This window comes from Rosa chinensis, chromosome 5 (genome assembly GCF_002994745.2).
Source record: "Rosa chinensis cultivar Old Blush chromosome 5, RchiOBHm-V2, whole genome shotgun sequence".
Lineage (NCBI taxonomy): Eukaryota > Viridiplantae > Streptophyta > Magnoliopsida > Rosales > Rosaceae > Rosa > Rosa chinensis.
In genome coordinates, this window is record NC_037092.1 from 2,505,185 (window position 1) to 2,527,500 (window position 22,316).

Below are 22,316 nucleotides of genomic sequence, written 5' to 3' on the forward strand. Positions count from 1 at the left end.
AGATAACACGACGCGAAACCCACACAAAATAAAGTAGGTTGAGCCCGCACGATTAAAAAGCAGGTTGACCGCGGATCTACCCACCACAACCTATTTAATAAATGGGTCGGCCGCGGGTCAACCCGCCAACACGAAGTGAACCCGTATAACTTGTTTATTAAATGAGTCGGGTTATATAATAATATGTAACCCGCGTAGATGACCAATTTTAAAAAGTAATATTATATGTATATAAAGGTCGAATAAGACTTTTTCTCACTTTAAACTAGGGTTACCACTTCACCATTAATACTATAAATTCTCTAGTGAATTTACTAGGGGTGTAAATGAGCCGAGCCAGAACAAATACCAAGGTGATCATGTTCGGCTCATTTTTTTTTATCGAGCTCGAGCCGAGGTAAAGCTTGAAATTTTTTTTCCATGCTCAAGCTCGGCTCGGCTTGATTTATTGGACGAGCTCGAGCTTGAATAGGTTCGACTTGGCTCATTTGACTTTAAATTTAAAAAATAAAAAAGATAGAAAGAAAATTTAAAATAATAATCCAAATTTGATGTCTAACCATCATATAAATCCCTTTTATTGTCTAGAATAAACTCAAAATGATGACTCCAACTCAAAATTGCCCTTAAACTAATTAATTAAGAATGGGGCCTTCAACATATTGATTCAAAGGGGGTTATTTGTATCTTCAGTTTTCCTTCCATGCAAACTCCCAGCGAATCTTCACCATCTATAAAAACAAAGAATATATATATATATATATATATATATATTAATAACTTTAAATAAGTTTGTTCAATATGATTTTATGAAAGTAAGAAATCGTTTAGTACGTGTATATACCTTTACTCCAAGCAGCTTCCATTGAATCCTCATCACCCTATATTATAAAAAAGAATAAAAGAAACAAGACTAGTGGCTGCCCGATCTTAATTCTTTTCTTTTTATAGTGGTTGCTAGGGTTTGATTTAATTGTTGCACAAATATTGTTATTGATTGTAATATATATTATTTAAATTTTCAGATTCTCTTCTAATTGAAAAGGAATGTAATAAAAAGAATTGAAGAATTGAGATTAGAAAAATTATATTTTTATAATATAAATTTTCATTAGTCGAGTTTTAACAAGTTCGAGCTACTCATGGAAAATACGAGCTACTCACGAGCTGGACGAGCCGAATATGTCCTTGCTCAAGCTTGGCTCTTTTTTTTGTCGAGCTTAATATTGAGCTCAAGCTCGGCTCGTTTATCTTACGAGCACGAGCTGAACGAGCTGAATACGAGTCGAACACGAGCTGTATCGAGCCTACTTACAGCCCTAGAATTTACTCAATTTTGTGCCTTTTTTTAGTTAAATGGGTTGCAATGTTAATCCTTAAATGGGTCATTTTGTCTTACACGACACGGCTTATTTATTAAATGGGTCAAGCGGATTGTAAACGGATAACCCGTTTAATAAATAGGTTGGGTTTGAGTTTAAATTTTCGACACAATTATTAAATAGGTTGTATTTGGGTTTGTCTCTTATGACACGATAAATATATTGACCCGGCACCAATCCAATCTGACATGACCCATTGATAGCCCTATTTGCGAGGTGTATGCCTCCTTTGTGAGCTCCATACAAACAAGAAACAAGAATAAAATGAGATGACAAAACTTTTATAAATCCAAAGGAATCATTATCAAACAAAATCTTAATTGTACAGTAGTCAATTACAATACATTGACTAATTAAAGAAGCTACGATATAGCAACCAAAAAAAACACAAACTATTATCACCGGTCGTTTTCTAACATAAACCCTAAGCTTAAAATAGTATAATATCTATACGCACGTACCCCGCTTCCATTTCCCACACACATATAGATTTATCCTAATTATACTACCAAAATTCATGTTTGTGCCTAGGACTTATAAACTAATTAGACAAGAAACCTAGGAAGGCCTACTTTAGAACCCAATTGTTTAACATCCTCTTGGACTTGGTGTCGATATTCCCCAAAGCTGAATTTTCTATAAACCGAAGGCTCGCAACAACTCTCTATCATGGTTTCATAAGATGGACAAAAGAAGTATGCAGTGGAGAATCGTTCAACTTGCAAATTTGTGACAACTCGATGTTGAACACTCTTGTAGACATTGTTGCTCCATGCCTAGAAAAGGAAAAGAAAAGACGTTCAATGAGAAATATAGCGAAAGTTGTTAGCTTGCATTACGTAAACAAACAAAAAAATCTTTCCTTATTAATTTGCAACCCTTATTTGTTATATTGTCAAAGCTGTCAATTTAAAATCCTGAACCATTGTTTTAAACAAAGCGAGAGCTAGTTGAGATTGAACTTATAGTGGCAGTATTGATTGCAGTTGGTGATGACAAAACAATTGTTGATCACCAAGCTTGACTCCTTCCATATGATTTTACTTCTAGTTGAGGAGTTGCAAGATTACGAACAACGTTTTTTCAAGCGTGCAAAAACATACGTTGTTTTTACTTGCAACTTATTGTTACTAAAAGGTATAAGGCATGTTGTATTTTTTTTTTCTTAAACCCCAAATTATAAAATCACCGCCTTACCATCTTACCAAACATGCACATCTCACTACGACAAAGTACTACGCATGTTGCAAAGTATGTGACGCATAATATAAAATTATAAATCAGTGTTAATTACCTGAAATAAATCCCCAATGTTGATGATTAGAGCTTCTGGATTAGGCTTCACTGCGATCCATCGATCATCTTTGACCAATTGCAATCCCCCAACCTGGTCTTGATGCAATATAGTGAGAAAGTCACTGTCAGTGTGTGGCATCAAACCAAATACCTCTGAAGGAATTGGACATGGTGGATATCGGTTCATCCGAAGATAGCAAGTGCTCGGTAAACAATTTTCGTGGAAGAATGTCGATTTGTGACCCAATTTCTCGGCCAAAATTTCAGCTAATTTCAGTGCCAGACTAGAAACTGTTGTGGCAAACTGTTCCATCGTTGAGCTGAATATATAGACATGCAAGTGGAGAAGCATAATTAGTCACGAATTAGAAACATAAATCATATTAATTAATCAACCGAGTCATATATATTTAGGGGTTTAGGTATCTATGGAATGGCACGGAAAAAGTACTATCTAGCATAAATGGTTGATGGTCCTCGTCTTCTCGATCCTATATTAGAAGTGTGGAAGCAAAGAAGATTTGATCTTCCTAAACAAAACCCTAAACGACACTGTGGAAGTAGTCAATTTTAGATTCATGTACCACATAACTGATAACTGTACTTTCTGTGATTATGCTCTTCCATATATAAGTTTATAGTTTATCTATTGTTGAAGAAGCTTTTGAGATTAATTTTTAATTAGGCAAATTAAGACTACACTTTCTAAGAAATTCCTAAGAAAAATGAAGCCTTTTTGCTCAGAGCATCTGTATAGTCCGTAACAATATGAATTCTGACGGCTCATTTCAGACCATGGATGCTATTGTTTCACTGGTTTTGAATTCTCAAAAAGTTATTTCGAGTGTAGCAGCAGTAGGGGGTAAATATATATTAATAATGAATTAAATTCTATCTGACTCTGCAACAAGGAAATGTATAGAAGGACAGGCCAGAAAGCTTTAGCTATCTGTAATTTTTTGTCGAGATGACAGGAGAGCAATCGTGGCAGCTGGCTGAGGAACAAGCAGTACCGTAATTACTCGTTGTAGCTAAGATTCTAGATTCTAGAACAAGTAACATACATTGCACCCAGGACATGTGCAGGACGACCTTACTGGAAATTGGGGAAGTACTGGAATCACAAGATCGATCTGTAACCGATGACTCATGAGAGAGCTTGTGGTTCCTACACATCGACTGCATGTGGAACCAGTAGAACCTGACTCATACCTAATGAACAGTCGGTTTCATCAACTTTTCCAATTTCCATCAGACTTATCAAGAGTTATGACTGTAAAAATCAAATTGAATGAGCAACAAGACAACATAATTAACTGGATTTTTTACTGTTCATGCATGTATCACATATGCAACTATTTCATTAAGGACCTAGTTACTCAAACGAGAATCAATTTTACCACGTTGAAGATTTTATTCATCAAAACGATGACTTTTTTGGTTATTTATAAAATTAACATCCCATGACTTGTCGATGATGCAAAGATGCATCGTTATGTAATCTGTATTGCTGTATAGAAAATATAGACGTGTCACAAACATGTTGTACAAGTCTGCGGTCACCAACTATACTACGTACTTAACAGGACTGTAGACTGATCACATATATGCTTATGCTAAATGCTATTATCTAAGTAAACATGATGAATCATTGAAAACTAAACTGGAATGAAAATGAAGTGTTGGAAACCATTTAGAATAGAGATCTTAATGAACCCAGAAATGAAAATGAAGCCAGTCTTGAAAATATCTAAAAATTGAGGGGTATGAATTATGAATTCGATCGGTGATTCCGAAGGTTTTTAGTGGATTATTCCCATGGTAATTTTGAAGTTGGAACAAGTAAATACGCATATTTAAGTATTTTCCAAGATACCTGAGATCGTCGAGACCAGCAGCCGAGGAAGCAAAAATCTTGTTGAGTGGAATGTGAAAAGCTTCAGACCATGATAACTGTCTCAGGCTTGTGGCCGTAGGACTTCCCCAACGGTAAGTACCTGCCGAAAAGTTCAAGTACTTGTGTTCTTGGCTCTTCTTGTCAAACGATTGCTGGAATACCTTTTCTTGCTCACTCTTCATCTTCTGCAAAAGCTCGCTTGAAATCCCATGGTTGACAACCTGAAAAAATCCCCACTCCTGCGATGCCCTAGCTATCTCCGATTTGCACTCCTCTCCCTCGGAGTCCCCGAGCTCTAGCCGCCGCAGATCAATCAGCGGCAGCTCGCATTCCTCGAAGATTACCTTTATCGCTTCCTGGTCTTTGTTGTCTTTGTTATTGTTGTTGTTGTTGGTAGTGGCGGTGGTGGTGCTGGCGTTGTCAAAAAAAGTCTTGTAGGCCTTGTGAAACGGTGGGTCCGAGTCCATGCTTAGGAGTTGAAAGCTAAGATCATGACATAGAAGAATAATGGCAGCGGTGAGAAGGGAATGTTAGAGCAGCTAGCGATTGAAGAGATTAAAAAGAACTAGCTAATCACAAGTAGTGACAAATTAAGTCTGGTTAGGGGCTTAACTTGGAGATGGAGACAATGAGAAACGAGATTGGGACAACGCGCGTTCTATTGTTTCTTATGCTGCCTCTAATTCGTCGTCGATGAAAACGTTATGGCGTTAACTTCTCCAACTTTTGGACTTCAGACTAAAAAAAAATTTCGATGAGACTGGAGACTAAAAGTTTGAGACTTTGAGTGCATGTCCTCTTGCTAGCTAGCAACAACATATATATTTAGGAGACATGGAAGTTATCTATTTTGCTCGAGACTTTTCCTCATGCATTTAACTAGTTTCTTTCTTATCAGTGGTCGATATTCTAAAAATTATCGTTCAACATGTGGATATTGTTAAAATTATAGAATTGATTAATTTAGGTTGACCGAAAGTTGCTAAAATTTAAATTCAGGATTTCAAACTCAAATTTTGGGCTTCTTAAACGATTGTTCAAAAAAGTTATACATTAACTAACAATTCAAAATACAGATGAAGTTTAGGTTTATGTACACAAACTCTTGTTGGTGACCACTTGTTGATTACCTAATTTTTCGTTTTTACTACATTGGTTAATTTACCTAGAAAGCTGAAAACCCTACGGCATATAGAAGAGAGAAGCTAAACCTATATTTACCTTAATAATGGGTGTGGCAATTCAGAGCTGTTGCGTGCAAATCCCTCTGCCAGCACTTCCAATAAGAAAACACAAAGAGAAAATTCCATAAGTTCGATCCATATAAATTTTGTATAAAAGAAGAAAAAACAAATAAGCCTTTCTAATCGTTAGAAGATCAAATTAATAAGGCTACAAGGAAAGTAAGACTGGTCGTACTAATCTGATGACCACCGACTTATTTATACAGAAGCATATATTCATCAGTTTGCAATTATATATGACCCAATCTGTAGTATTTCACTGATCGAGTACCTTGTTGATTTCAGGTTTTGCAATCTTTATTTCTTATTTACTTATATTAGTTAGTTTACCTTGTAGAAGTTGATAAGTTTTTTGGCATATGCAGGATCCCCATAATATATAGGGAAAATGTCCATTCACTCAAATATGAGCAACACTAACCTCACTTACTCAAACATCTTATGAGATTGCCCACTTACCCAATAATTTACATATCTTTTGCTCTAATTCTCAACTAAATATTTTTTTTATTGTTTTCTATTTATTTTTAGGACAATTTTGCCCTCTCTCTCTTTGTTACTTAGAGAGAGTCATGGAGACTTCGCCGGACTCTGGTGATCGGCCGTCGGAGTCGGTGGCAGGACTCCGGTGAGTGGCCGCGGGAGTCGGTTAGCCGGATTCCAACAACCGGTCACAGGAGTCCGTGGCCGAATTCCGGCAACCAGTCAACTGAGTCTGACCATCGGACCGGTGACCAGAATCCGGCGTCCGATTTTATTGCTCCCTAATAATCGTATTATTACCCCCCAATAATCATATTATTACCCTCCAATAATATTATTATTATTACCCCCCAATAATCTTAATATTGCTCCCCAATAATCCTATTATCACCCCCCAATAATCATATTATTAACCCTAATAATCTTTTTATTTCTACATATTTTCTCATACTTTTCAATGCAAATCAGTAATCACATATTCATATTATGGTCCCTTGGCAAAACCCTAATTTGGGTCTTTGTCTCCTCTCATTTGCTCTATTATCTTCCCTCATTTCCCCAGCAAACTCCCCACATACATTCTCGACACCACAAGCCTTGTATAGACATGTGTCCTACCACTCCTCTACCACCTCCACTGCCGCCGTACTCATCCTCCTCATCGATGTCGCCGACCCCACTCTCCAGAATCTACTCGTGGATCAAAAACAAGCCTCCTGAGCTAGAGAGAACGCCTGGATCCTTCCTTTCGGGTCTTGCCGGAAATCTCGATAATCCGCTCCTCATCTCCGGCAACCAGCTCGTGCACGTTGATCCACACGCTAATGTGCTGCCGAATCTACTTGATAATGCTACCAGACTTCCCAACCACCCTTCCGATCTTCATATCGTGGCACAGAATCCGATATGTTGTCGTCACTATCACCGACGCCGTCTCCTGCTACTGTTGCACCTTCACCACCCTACCTTCTCCGTTGCCGTCCATCGTCCAGGATTACTGGGACTGCATGCTTTCGGGCCCACCCAACTGCAACAACTTCAGATCTGCCGACATCATGCCCCTCCGGCCTCTTTGCTGGCAACTCCATCTCCATCCTCTAGTTTGATGTCGACACCAACAACAATTCCCGCCGCGCCATCCAGGACCTCTGCTGGGTCTAGGCCCGGCCCGACCCGACTCCTTCCCTCGCCGCTATCTCCAGATTCTCCTCCCTCTTCCTCTACGCCTCCTCCACTGGCCGCTACTTTTGGAAATAGGACGCCGCGCCGGAGATCCTCTCATGCATCCGCAGGTATCCGTTCGATTCTAGCCATTTATGCATCATCGGAATCAAAGGCTTCTTGCTCTCTGTCATCATTTTAGGCGAGAGAGAGAGAGAGAGAGAGAGAGAGAGAGAGAGAGAGAGAGAGAGAGAGAGAGAGAGAGAGAGAGAGAGAGTCTGAGAGGAGTGTAGTTTGTTAATTTGTTAAGTAAAATAAGAGCAAAACTGTCATTGATGTTTAAAACTTCTTGGTGGAGTAAGTGTGAGCAATTTTTAGACTCAAATTGTGTGAATGATCAATATCTCTAATATATACACAAATATTGATATTAAGGTTTTCCTCATTAAAAAAAATTTGATAAATAATTAATAAATCAAATGCTACCACATTCACCATCCAAAATCAGATGCTTATAAATTCAGTACCTACCACATTTTATGGGGGCCATACCAATTTACCAAGAGTATACATGTTTTAGACATAATCTGCACAAGATATAGTTTTTATCTCTCACTGCACAGAGACGGTCAGGTCAGCCCATATGATCGATCTGGTTTGTCTATGTTCTGCTAAGCACAAATCAATAAACCAGCTGCACAAAAGCTTTGCAAAACATTGTCCTTGATCCTATACATCGATCAACCCATATAAAAAAAATAAAAGAAGGCTGACAAAACGAGACTGATAACTGGGAAATTAAGATCGATCGACAGACTACGTATATCATTGCCTTGACGATGGAGGCTGAAACGAATAAATGAACAGTTATGCTTCCATGTAATTGATACAATCATCCAAAGTGGGGAGCATATATATCAATGAAGATTTAATGTCTTAGGAATACTAGACTCATCAATGAGGAAATACGTAGTTGGCCCTGGTCCTCAAACAAGACTACAAATTTTTGGTTGGATTTAGGATGTGCGGGTCCAACCAATAAAACGAAACTTTTTTTTTTTTTTGCGGATGAAAAAAAAAAATTTGAATGGGAAGAGAATGTAGTTTCTATCGGCAGGACCCATATTTTATTAGTCGACCAAAAATTCGTCATCACATGCGTGTAAAATTCAGGACAGATGTTAACGCTAAAATAAAATACAAAAAAAAATTATAAGACAGGTATTTAGTGAGTGTAGAAAGTGAATGCTTGTAATATGTACTTTAATTCAATTACCTGGTCTAGAGCTTAGTACTCGACCGACATGAATATTGTATGATTCCTTCTTAGAGTAAGTGATTAACATCGATAGCTATAAATACTTGCCGTTGCTGTTATTACTGCAGAAAAAGCCAAACCAAGGATTATCATCTGTAGTTGATAGACATGATGATGCATCCTCATCAAGAAAGTTGATTAACTCATATGTAAAACATGGCATATATGTATGATATTTCACTGTTTCATTGGATCATATATATCCACAATATTTATCCTAAACATGTATATTTCCACTTCCATGGTTGGTAATGAAAGTAAAAGCAGCAAAATTAACCGAGACAGATAGTGATCGATCATTAGTAGTCAACTTTGAGAGTACATGCTTATCCAATTTTAAGAAAAGAAATTACTCTGAACTAAGTTAACTACATAACATGCACTTAAAACTACTTAGTTAACTACATAACATGCACTTAAAACTAAACCACTTCTACAACGAGTAAGGAAGAAGATAGGTTATACTACATAACTAAAACTGAAATTGCAACAAAAAAGAGAAATAAATAGTAAACGTACTACACTCAACAGTAAACGGACTACATATTTACAAATACTGGAGAAGATCGTACTTGAGGATGGTTCGGCTAATTTCGGAGAAAGATGGAGATTGAGAAGAGGGAGTGGTGGTCCTATATATACAAATATGAATGTTGGAGTCCCTGGCCTCCATCTTTTCTTTATAGGGTAGAAGGTATCAATCATCGATCACTAATTTTTGTACTGTGAAGATAATAAAAGGATTGAGAGTCTATGCTTACCAGAAGAACACGCGGCTCGTGATGGTATCAGAAAATATATATATATATATATATATATATATATATATATATATATATATATATATATATAAGGTCGGCCTGCAATCATGCATTAATCTTTTTTGAGATTAATTTCCTTCTTTTCCATATCCATGCATGTGATACAATTATAAACCACGATTCTGATTTCTGAACCACACCAAATTATATCTAACTAACCACCTATCAAGAACTACTACCTGTAGATTTTCTATTACTTATTAATCTTAATTAGAAGACTGTTCCATTCGTGTGCTCATCTGTACTTTCCTGCTGATTCTTAATTTATGATGGCATAATTATCAAAATACCCCATAAACTTGATAATAATTGTTAATTTACATCCTTAACTGTCAATTGCGATAATAACCCCCTAAATTGGCTAAAACTACCGATTTGCAACCCCTCCATCAAATTCAACGTTTTTCCATTCAAATATGAGTGCAAATATGGTCATTTAATATTTTTATTGTAATTTTATATTTATTTCTTTAAACAAAGTAAAAATAAATGAAAAACAATTTTTTAGAGGGAGATTCATGCTCTTCCATCTACTTATTTATTTAATTATTTTCTACAAGTCCATTTACTTTTTTACTCATTCATTCATGATATATTTTTTCTGCAAAATTATGCCTACATTTTATTATTTCAATAAGAAAAATTAAGCGAAGAAATAAAAATTTAGCATTGAACCGAATTGATGAACTATTTTTTTTATTATAAAGATTGTCTATTATGAGATAAGTGCAAAAAAAAAAAAAAAAGTAGTTCATCAATTCTGATCCGTGCTAAATTTTTATTTCTCCAATTAATTTTCCTTACTAAAATAATAAAATGTAGGCATAATTTTGCAAAAAAAAAATCATAAATGAATGAGTAAATCAGTAGATGGAACTGTACAAAAAGTAGATGGATGAGCATGAATCTCCCTCTAAAAAATTGTTTTTCATTTATTTTTATTGTTCAAAGAAATGAATTTAAAATGACCGTATTACACCTCATACATGGATGGAGAACGTTGAATTTGAAGGAGGATGTACAAATTGGCAGTTTTTGCCAAGTTTAGAGTGGTACTTTTCACAATTACAGTTTGGGGTGTAGATTGACAATTATTGTCAAGTTTATGGGGTATTTTGCAAATGCTTATGATTGATCAATTGAGCATGAGGTAATTAGTGTTCAATAATTCAAGCAGGGCCGGCCCTGAGGGTTGCCGCCTGAGGCGGCCGCCTCAGGCCACCGGCTCTCGGGGGCCTCCGGAATTTGGATTTTCTGTATATAAGCTAAAAAATAATATATATATATATATATATATATATATATTACTATTTGCTGTCATAAGCACAAAGCCGTGCGTTGCTCCAGCGGAAGGGAAGCCAAACTGTTCCCTTGCCCACCAAGGTTCGAATCACGGTCTGGCCTTCTCTCTTAAAATTTTTTTCAATCAATAAAGGGGCCATTCAATTCCCTTTCAATCAATAAAGGGGCCATTCAATTCCCACTTGGCCACTTCCCAGCCGCTTCACTTTCAGTTTTTTTTTTTTTTTCCTTTTTTTCTTTTTCAATCAATTATGGGAAAGTAATTTTTTTTTTTCGCCTTTTCCTTTTTCATATAAACTTTTCCTTTCCTTCTTCCATATGAATAACTATTCTTTTTCCTTCTCCTTATGGAAAACTAACCTAAATTAAACCCTATATATTGATTGTGTATGCATAGAAAATTTCTCACATCAAACAAGATCGATTCTTTATTGTTAAGATGCCTCCCATTAGAAAACACAAGTCTGGAGCTCAGAAGAGAAAAGAAAAGGAACGACAAGAAGCATTAACTCAATCTCTAGCTGGATCACTTGATAAGTATTTTGGGGGAAAAAAATATGGGAGATAAACTTGATTATGACAACATTATTTGTACTTTCGCAGCTAAAAATGCGAGAAGAGCAAGGTTTAAGTGATGCTTTGTAAATTTAAAGGCGTGATGGCCTAGCCTCCCACTGGGTTCCAGCCATCAAAAAAAAAAAATTATGTTTACCTAGTTTTGTAATTCAGAATTTTATGCAAGGAATAAATATTCATATACTTTTGTATTGTTATTGATTTCATATTTACTTTTATTCAAAATACATAATTTTATACTGTTATTTGGCGCAAAAAAAAAAAAATATACACACACACATATATATAGGAGGCCACATTTTAATTCTTCGCCTCAGGCCGTTAGAATCTCAGGACCGGCCCTGAATTCAAGTACTGTATATGTATGAAAAATCAATTCGTCGAGTGGCAGTCAAATCCTTGATTAGTTTCCACAATCTTGATATTTCTCGTTTCAATACAGACAAGACCGATCTCTTAATCAATTAGACATAATTTTGACAAAATATCAATAGTGCAAATTGCTAAATATCAGAGAATTTTTACAAAACCTAAGCTATATTTAATGATCTATCTTTATTACTGTAAATGTTTTTTTTGTCAAGTTTTATTACTGTAAATGTTATAAACACCTATATTCAGTGAAGATCTCAAATCAATTTCTTTCAACAGACAAGGAAAAAAAAAAACTCAAGATTTCAAGACAAACTTATGACACAAATTAAGAGAGCAAGATTTCGAGGAGTTCGACAATATAAACTCATTGATTTGCTAACATTAATTATTATAACATTAGTTTATTCTCCAGATGGAAAGGACATACATCTGATAAATTAAACATCATGCGACAAACAAAGTAACAAACAACACCCATCTATAGCATCTTAATTGAAATCTTTTAATAAGCCCAAACAAAGGATCCTAGCTACATAGGAGTTAAAATATATATATTAACTGAGCTTCCAATTAAATTGCTTTTTATAAAGAAATCAAATTCTCGGATGCCCTAAATTGTCCCACTTTGACCTCGATCTAAGCAACTACACGCTCTCTAGCTGACTGTTACTGAAGCACATTCAAGTTTCCGAGCAAAAGAAGGTGAGTATTGCAGGTCGATCAGTTATAATAAGAGAAGGTAAAAGATAGGTATCACGAAGTGGTAGGCTGGTATGGCCATAGTGCACATTGAGAGACTTTTAAATGCACTATTACATAGTTTCATGAATCTTTTGATAAAATAATGACATTTTACGCTTGACTACATGCACGCTTTGATAAGTTTTAATAAAAAATAAAAAGTTATAATTAGTTTCGTTTTTCGCTTATTTATATGTTTTTTCTTTTTCTTTTTTGTTCAAGAAACGTGAATAACACCATCATAGTTACAAATTATTAATGAACTTTGTGTTTGTAAGTGTTTTCGGTAAACTAACCATGTTAAAAGACAAGAGAGTCTTTAATATATGTTTCGAGTTTCAACTTATCTATCATACCATGAAACTGAGTATAGTAAATTGACACGTTAGTTGAATACTGTTTGTAATCTTGAATCTCACATTTTGTAGACTTTGAATATACAAAATTATAAAATCAAGACTTCTCGAACCATATGATGCAATATGAAGAAACAACGATCTACACTTGCATGGTGCAAAATGTTACTTTTATTTGAAAATATTGAAATATTATTGTGAGTTTAAAGAAAAGTTATTTTATCAAATGAATGTTCTCATAATGTTGACACATTAGCCAAATAATGCTCTCATCTCACATTTCGTAGACTTTGAACATACAAAATTGTGAAGTCAAGACTTCTCGCACTACATCGTGCAATATAAAGAAACGATATACAATTATACGGTACAAAATATTACTTTTATTTGAAAATACCATAACATTATTGTGAATTTAGAGAAATCTTATTTTATCAAAAGAGTCATGAAACCAGCTCATACTTGCTACAAAGTAAAAACAAAATGCAATATGAAAAACTCTTTAACAGTGAATCAACTAACCAAAAATTTACTCCGATAATCAACCATCTGTTTAGAATGGTCCACTCACTATAAAGCAGTCGTGAAGTTTCACTATTAGAAATTGGATTTTCATAATAATGGAAGCTATCCCTCTATAATATTCCACAGCTAGCACAGAGAAGATCTTGTAGTTTTATAGAAGATCTTGTAGTTTTATGCAGATATTTTCCATTTATAGGCGTAAAGGAGAGCACCATTTCTAGAGCTTACGTACAGAAGTTGTAAAGGAAGAACATCGATCATGGGCTGTAGCTGAAAGGGACAAGGACGAATAGACTTCGAGGAATGAGAGCCATTAGTGAAACTCAGAGCAGAACCGGATGAATGTTTGGTTTGAATGCCTAATCCCTCAGTCACCGATGATCAAAATAGGATCAAAAAAGGCACGTGATTAGTACTGGACCCAACCGTTTAACTGTAACCTCTGATTCGCATGTCGGCATCTACGTGGCTGAATTAGTCTCACATGTAGGTGTTTCTTTTCTTTTTAGGTAGTTTTGGTGCTTTTAGCTAGGTATATACGATCACGTCGGCAAAACTCTATCTAGAATGCATACCAAGCCTGTAAAATATCCCTCCCATTTTTAATAATACTGAATTTGTATTAAATTCAATACCTATAAATCCACATACATTATATGACTGTGTATATAGAGATTGGTTCTCACTTTCTCGAACACTGTTGTTCTTGTGTTGGAGGAAAATCCAAACGTTCCAATGTGGAAACATGGGCTGCTGCCAATCTCTGCATGTTCGCAGTCATACTATATATGAGAGTAGGAAAAAATAATTTGAGCATTACCCTAAAAAACAATTAGTAATAACTGAAGATGTTTAAATCCTTATACTGTGTATGAGACAAGAGAAATACTGTATATTCTAATAAACACACACATGTAAATCCTAATTAGAATTATAAAATAAACCTCATACAAATGAACTTATTACTTTGATTACTTACTCATGACTCGTGAACATTTGTGAGTTCATATAAGTATGGTCTTTATGAAAATAAAAAGAAAATATAAACAAATTAATGATTTTATCAAGTTAAAAGAAAAAAAATTCCATTGTAATTAGAAGTGATGCGCTGCTAATTCAATAATTTGTTATCAAATTCAACTACTATTGTTGCCGCACAAAAAAAAAAAAAAGGGTGAAAAACGTTACTATAAATTCGAGGAGGTGCATATCAGCATATGTGATACGTACCTTATATGTTTTTTTGATTCATAAAAAAGGCAAGGTGCATATGATATGAGTTGGACAACAAAATAATTAACTTTTTTGTTAACTTTATTAATTTATGGCAAAAGTATGAAAAATTGAAAATGAACCAGAAGTCCAGAACAATGAACTTGCCGACTGCAAGTGCAACAGAACTTTCGAAAGGACGTGAAGGACCCCTGAAGGCATTGGGTGGTGCGCCTAACACCCTTTTCGGGTCTTTTCCCAACAGAGAAGCGCGACAGAGAACAAAAGAAAAAATGAGAAAACTACAAGAAAACTGATCATCAACTACACACCACTATTCTCCTAAAAAAAAAACAAAAAACAAAAAAACTGCACACCACTATTGTTGAAGATAGACAAATGCTCAATTGCGACAATGCATGTTGAATACTTGAATCCAACAAAAATAGAATAGAGATGCAACCCGTTACAATTAACTTCTCGTGATAGTACCTTATTTTGAGGCTGGCAATCATTATTCTTAAAAGTAATTATATATATATATATATATATTTTGAGAGTAAGTGGCATATGATTTCTCTTTGCAACTTAAAGTCTTAAACTTAGTAAATGTACGTACATTCTCTCTATGACGGGCCGATATATGTATCATGTACTTATAAAATTCACAGAGATTTATGCATATACATATGATTATACATCATACATGGTATATAACCTAGCTTTCTTTCATTTACTGCCTAATTTCCACTGTCTTTCGTCTTCCTAGGCCCATTTGATTCATTCAATGGTTTAATCAACGAACTGATCGATGCAACAGTACGTACTATAGAGGTACATGCATATTATTCATGCAATTGCATGGTCCACGCGGACGGTGGATAAACCCTAAATTAGTGTACGTGGAGATAGCTCCTGCAAGAAATATATGTGATGATGGTGGAGATGAAGATGGTGTGGTGTGCGCGTACTTGGCAATAATATCGTCGGCGGTCGTTGGGGTTGGGGGTGACCTAGCTATCTTCAATTCGCATGTCACGTCGTTGTTGGATGCCTTTTTTAAGATTCGATCGCTCAATCATTCTCCACTTTTTGAATTCAAGCTAGCTAGGCCCGGCCAGATATATAGAGCAATGATCAGCAACATCGAAGGACTCGATCTCCATTATTGCAGTAGTGCAAGATGATATAGATAATTAGTGGGCGGGGGAGGAGGGCCGGCATAGCTAATCTTGGTCGTCTATGATCGATATAGTAGGATTAGGAGAGATTGCCAGGAGACGTGACCTATTCACAATCTGAAAAGACCTAATCCTTTCTCCTCCTCTATATATCTCTGTAACAAATTGTCTCTCTCTTCTATCACTGTCTTCGTACTGATCGATGGATGCATGCCTGACCCCCTCGCATCTCATTGTGTCATATAGATCGATCATGAATTAATTCATGATCCCGCAACCAACTCTGATTCTGTAAGCTAATGGCAAATAAACTGAAGTATAATTAACACGAACAGCGCTCAGTGTAAAACTTTTCAAAATTTACAGTCGAAGAGTGAGTATTAATAACTATGAGGGAAAGTACCTTAGTTTGGAGCTTATACACTGACAGATTAACAGTGGTGATCGATCCTATCTGTAGCTGTGCGTATAGGTATTGTACTATTGTACCACTACTGTACAGTTCATCATGTTTCGTAGAGTACCCAAGCAATCTTCACTCCCATCTCCCATCAAGAAATTATACATAGAGTAATCCCCAGCATATTATAAGCAATGACTAATTAAGGAGAAACATATATGTATGTGACTTCAATGAGAACTGAACCGGCAATTCCTTTTTATTTCTTTTTGTCTCTGAGTACATAGAATAACTTTTGGAACATTTCTACTGCATAACTAAACTTTTATTCTAAAGTCGTTAAGTGATAGATAGATGGTACAATGAGACTTAACGCGGACGGTGGAGTAGGACCTAGTGCTTCAATTTACCATGACATTCATGACTATGGCGGTTGGTTACCCTTCCTTTCCAACAAAGAATGATTAAGCTCTTCCTTTGTTTTTTTTGATCAACAATCATTAAGCTCCTCTGCGTTGCTTTAATCAATGTGCGCACAAGTACTAGAGTAAGTACTTTACTAGCAATGGGGCTAACTGCTGAGGCCCTTTAACCAACCACCACCTAAGTTTCTTGTCCATAAGCCCATCAAATCTAAAGCCCACTATCAAGTGTGAAGCTTTCAAACTAGTAGTGTAAAATGATTCCAAACCAACCAAAATGAGCATAGCCAAGCCCTGGCCCCCGTATGCAAAAAATTACAAAATACTAGAATGACTGGTGGTCAGGGCCGGCCCTGGGTATAGGCCCAGAAGGCCTGTGCCTATGGCCCCCAAAATTAAACCAAGTTATATATATATATTTATATATGTGAAAAAAAAAAAAGTAATATATGCCCATATGTCTTGTCGTTTTATACTTTTTCTCTAGTTCTAGGGAGACTTCTACGGGGCTACTCAGGGAGATGGCGTCTCTTGTTCTTACCTCACCTCCATAATCCCAAATTCTCAATTCTCAAATCTCAAAACCTAGCAGCTAATTCATCATCAGATCATTGATTCATCATCGCCAATAATCATCATCATATGCAATCATTTTTTGTTTTCTTGTTATTTGTAATGTTTTATTAATTTTTTCTGAATTTTTGGAAAATTTGGGAATTGGGAAGAAGGAAATATCGGTTGATTTTAACGTTTTGATACTAATTAACACAGCAATTTCGTTGGGCAAGTCTTTAAGTATTTATTTGCAAATTCAAATATCTTTCAATGAATCAATGATTAAGATTTTAGGGCTTGTTTTCTTTGTTTTTCTTCTTATTCGATTTGTCTGAACTAATAGTGAGTATAACTAATTATGAATTAAGTGCACCTTTGTTATTTGTTAATGGAATAATGGTAGACTGGTACTAGTGTCGTAGTGGTATCAGTATCATATGCAAGCTAGAATTTATTTATTTTTTGATACATAAACCACAGAGCTGTACTCTATTATGCAGAGATGCGAAAAGAATCAAGTGCAGAAGATAGCAAGTTTTGTTGCCTTTGGTACCTTTTGCTCCTGAAATACTGACAATATATATTCAGAAAGTAAAACCAAGACATGAAGAATCGATCAAACTGACAAACTTTTATAAAAGTAGCGAAATCTGAGTGGTGGAGTTGGTTTAATGGATTATGAAGGCAGAGTATTAGTGAGGACTTTAGTAGTTTAGTTGCAACTTGCAAGTGACTATACTATTGAATTGTATTCTTATAGAAACCTATAAGCCTATTAAAAATCTGTAAACTTAGTAACTTACTTTAATTACTTTTAAAGAGGAAAAAAAAATTGTGAATATATTTAAAGGTGGGGAGCCCCATTTTTTTTTTTGCCTAGAGCCCCTGAAAACTCAGGGCCGGCCCTGCTGGTGGTGGCCACAACACCACTACGCACATTCCTACGAAGATTCATAGTTACGAGTCCATCACTATTAGTAACATCTATGAGCTGAAAAAACCTAATCCCTAACCAAATTTTTCGCCAATAGCTGCGGGTTACAATAAAAAATAACCAATTCTGAATGTCACGATACGACTCGCCACCAACGTTAAGATGAACCACTTCACCCTCTTTGATACCATGTCAAAAAACTGCCAATCCACGTGCAAGGAAAATTCACCATCACGTTGATAACTAGAAAGCACCGAAATTGGAGGAAAACTTACAGACACGAGCATGAATTTCACAAAATTTAAAGTTCAAGTTTCGTAATTAGCTACATTTAAACCAATTAATGTTATAAAAACAAATTACTTACTTTTAAAGAGTCACAGTGACTTATAAATATTATGAGAATCTCTTGCAAACTCCATTTGTACCTTCAACAAACTATCCGTTTCCTAACCACTGCAAGTGGTCTAGTGGTTATTGTCTAGTTAGGTGTGCTCCCCAACCCAGGTTCGAACCCCAAAGCTGTCAAAGTGGTCAGGCACTGTGCTGTAATGCACAGTTGGAGCATTTCACATGCGCCGAAGGAGTTTATTTTGGACTTAGAAAGCCTTTGGGTTCCCTATAAAAAAAAAATAATAATAAAAAAAAAAAAACTATCCGTTTCCTCTTCTTATCCCATATTTTTCTTCATTTTCTTGCTCCTCTTTCTTATATTCTTTCTTTTTCTTCGTCAATTATATATTTATTTTATAAAACTTATAAACTAACAACCGCATCATATCTTCCAATCTTTCAAAGTTTTGATAATCGATCTTCATTTTCTCTACTCCTATTTTTCCACCTCATTTCTCGGTAAAAATTTAGTTATCCAACCGATTTACTTCCCTATCAAACCATTACCGTCCTCGTGCAGTCATGTTACTGCCCAATACATGTCCCGTTACAACAACAAAACCAAAACCCAGGCAAAAAAATTTAACAATAAAATAATGATAGCTTCTTCCACCTTCACTCTCCGGAACCTCCGCGTCTCACTCGCCGACCCCCACCGTATACCCAAACCTCCACAGACCTCATACGAACCTGGATCCGAGCCTCAGCCTCGGAAGTTCAAGGCCAGCCCTCAGCTAAGCCGATGGTCCCGGGCCCGGTCCTTGCGCTCCGGTCGGAAATTCGACCGGACCGGCCAGCAGACCCAACTACTCGACCCAAACCCTCCTCCGCAGCTCAAAGAACGAGTCTTGCCGGAGCAAAAGGACACTTCTTTAACGGCGAGTGACGGCGAAGATGACGTGGTCATGACGGCCGGGAAGTCGATTTATATGGTTTCCGACGGAACTGGGTGGACGGTGGAACACTCCGTCGGCGCAGCGTTGGGCCAGTTTGAGCATTGCTTGGTCGATCGGAATTGCGCTGTGAATACCCATTTGTTTTCTGGGGTGAGTAGTGATTCAAATTTCATCACTTTATGGTTCGATTTGAAAACCCCAAATAATGAACCCTAATTTATCATGAACCCTAAATTTTGATTGTAATGTAATTGGGGGTGTATTGTTCAGATTGATGATGTGGGGCAGTTAATGGAGATTATAAAGCAAGCAGCTAAAGAAGGAGCTATGGTGGTGTACACATTAGCTGACCCATCAATGGCTGAGTCTGCTAAACAAGCTTGTAAAATTTGGGGCTTACCCAGCATTGATATGTTAGGTCCAATTACACAGTCAATAGCTTCACATCTAAATGTGTCACCTTCTGGGGGTCCTAGGAGATACCCTCTTACAGATGAGTACTTTCAAAGGATTGAAGCGATTGAGTTTACGATCAAGCAAGATGATGGGGCATCGCCCCAGAACTTGCACAAGGCCGACATTGTGCTTGCCGGAGTTTCGAGAACGGGGAAGACCCCGTTGTCGATTTATCTGTCACAGAAGGGGTACAAGGTGGCTAATGTGCCTATTGTGATGGGGGTTCCTTTGCCAAAGACTCTTTTTGAGATTGACCCCGAGAAAGTTTTTGGCTTGACTATTAATCCTCTGGTGTTGCAAACGATTAGAAGGGCGAGGGCTAAGAGTTTGGGGTTCAGTGAAGGAGTGAGGAGTAACTACTCTGAGATGGATCATGTTCGAGAGGAGCTTGAGTATGCACGAAAGATTCTTGCACAAAATCCTGTCTGGCCAGTAATTGGTAAGAACTTAGAATATTAGTATGATCTTGTTTGCTTTTTGTTTATTGTTCAATTTGTTAATGCGAAATCTCTAAACTTGTATCAATTGTGAGCCAACTCAGTTCATACTATATTGATTACAGAAGTGACAGGAAAAGCAATAGAAGAAACTGCAGCTGTTGTATTGAGGCTTTATCATGACCGGAAGAACAAGTGCTCAATGCCAAGAATATCAAAACGTTATTGATAAGTTATTCTGCTGGAGTATGCAGAGTGGTAAATAGTCATCTCATCTAGCCAAGAGCTGTCTGGAGATTTGTTGTCATATTTTGAGGTCAAGATTATAGATCAGGCAGACCTTTTTCGTTTGTCATACTTATATACCCCTGATGCATGTATATAAACACACATATATTGAAATATCGAATGCTAGTCATCATATTAAACTGTATGCCTGTCACCATTTGCATTTTATTCTGATTAGTTAGCAGGAAAGCAATTTCACCCTCTGAATTACCCTCATGGTTTTAATTGCCTTTATAAGTTTAACCTTAGCATGTTTCATTTATGCAACAAATCTACCATTTACTTTGGTGAGGATGGTAGAGCCAGATGCCACTCTACTTGTGTAAACATAGTGATGTAAATTTGTGAGCAAAGACTCTGTTCTGCATTTGTGGGCTTGAGCATCCAATTCTAATGTAGGATCTCTTACACTGGATTTTTGAAATTGCCCTTGTTAGTATAGATATCTACTTGGTAAAAAGTATTAGTTTCTAATTGAAGTCCTTGTCATTTGTTAGGTTTTGCATTTTAAATTAGTAATTGATTGAAGAAACTGTCAAAGTAGTAGTGTCATTATCATATTCTGGAGTGTTGGTACTGGAACTCTGGAGCAATGGAAAATGTGGCTGGTGAAGTATCATAGATTACCTACCTAGTGATGCATAAAAATTACTCTTTAAAAGGGTTGATGAGGGCATGAGGTTGACAGATTCTTTCTACATAGGAGGGGATGAGAGTAGAGGAGGAATAGATTAGATTTGAAATCAGTAATAAGTCATTATTGGACCATCTAGGTGACTAGGTTACTATTTAGATTTGTATGAGTCTCTCTTGCAGGGCTGATTCCAATCCAATTCAAATTTTTAAGGAAAACTTGTGGGCAAGTTATTCCTTCTAAGTTAGAGCAAGTTCACCCGTCGGGTCACTGAATAGTTACTCTTCACTACTTTTTTATGTTTATTTCTACCATCTGAGTCACTGGCACAGTTTTCAAACTGACCTGGGTCATTTTCTGGGTAAGTTTTGTGACCTACAAACTGACCTTTGAGTCACTGGTACAGTTTCCAAATTGACCTGGGTCAGTTTTGTGACCTATCAGGTCAGTTTGTAGGTCACAAAATTGACCCAAATGATGGAAATAAACATAAAAAAGTAGTGAATAGTATCTGACCTAATGACCCAACGGGTGAACTTGCTCTTAGAGAAAAGTTAATTAAGGGCAGACTCAGGAACCAGAGTCAACATTCTTGGTGCACCAAATCTAGTAATCTATAATTCAAATTGAAATGGCAAAAAGGCCCAAGAATAAATGTCATGAGCATTCATTGCCATCTCACTGATACAGTATGGTGTTAAAGTTGGTTCTTGGTAGTAACTAAACAAAGTTCAATACTACCATTGTTTGGTTCATATTATGTTTAGCATTTGCACCTCAAGCTTGAGATGATTTTATTTTATTTTATTTTTTTATGAAAATGTCTGAAGCCTAACGGGAAGGCTCAACCCCACGCTCGGTTCCATTTATTATATCAATAGTATAATTTTGCAATAGGGGGACATAAAACCTAAACCTCGTGCTACAGGAAAACACTCACAATAATCCTCGTAGAGAACATCATGAATAACAGCAGAAGTCTCATCTAACCAAACATCATCAATAACAAACAAACTAGCAAGGTGTGCAAG

At 36.3% G+C, this 22,316-nt stretch overlaps 2 protein-coding genes across 8 annotated transcripts; one reads left to right on the forward strand and one right to left on the reverse strand.

Annotated features, from left to right (window-relative positions):
* Positions 1-1,663: 1,663 nt before the first annotated feature.
* On the reverse strand, positions 1,664-9,459 carry LOC112201809 (gibberellin 2-beta-dioxygenase 8). Of its 7 annotated transcripts, none has more exons than XM_040519723.1 (6): positions 9,354-9,459; positions 8,740-8,843; positions 5,797-5,851; positions 4,555-5,058; positions 2,677-2,998; positions 1,664-2,158 (listed from the first exon to the last, which is right to left on the reverse strand). In XM_040519723.1, the coding sequence occupies exons 2-6, from the start codon at positions 8,807-8,809 to the stop codon at positions 1,928-1,930; spliced, it is 1,182 nt and encodes a 393-aa protein (XP_040375657.1). In that variant the 5' UTR covers positions 8,810-8,843; positions 9,354-9,459; the 3' UTR covers positions 1,664-1,927. The 7 variants fall into 7 exon arrangements, with proteins under 7 accessions (XP_040375657.1, XP_024198495.1, XP_040375658.1 ...); XM_024342727.2 differs by having other exon boundaries at positions 9,301-9,426; XM_040519724.1 differs by having other exon boundaries at positions 5,797-5,842; positions 9,301-9,425.
* Positions 9,460-19,077: 9,618 nt separating this feature from the next.
* On the forward strand, positions 19,078-20,796 carry LOC112167739 (pyruvate, phosphate dikinase regulatory protein 1, chloroplastic). The gene is made up of 3 exons (XM_024304790.2): positions 19,078-19,620; positions 19,741-20,365; positions 20,489-20,796. The coding sequence occupies exons 1-3, from the start codon at positions 19,114-19,116 to the stop codon at positions 20,590-20,592; spliced, it is 1,236 nt and encodes a 411-aa protein (XP_024160558.1). The 5' UTR covers positions 19,078-19,113; the 3' UTR covers positions 20,593-20,796.
* Positions 20,797-22,316: the final 1,520 nt, after the last annotated feature.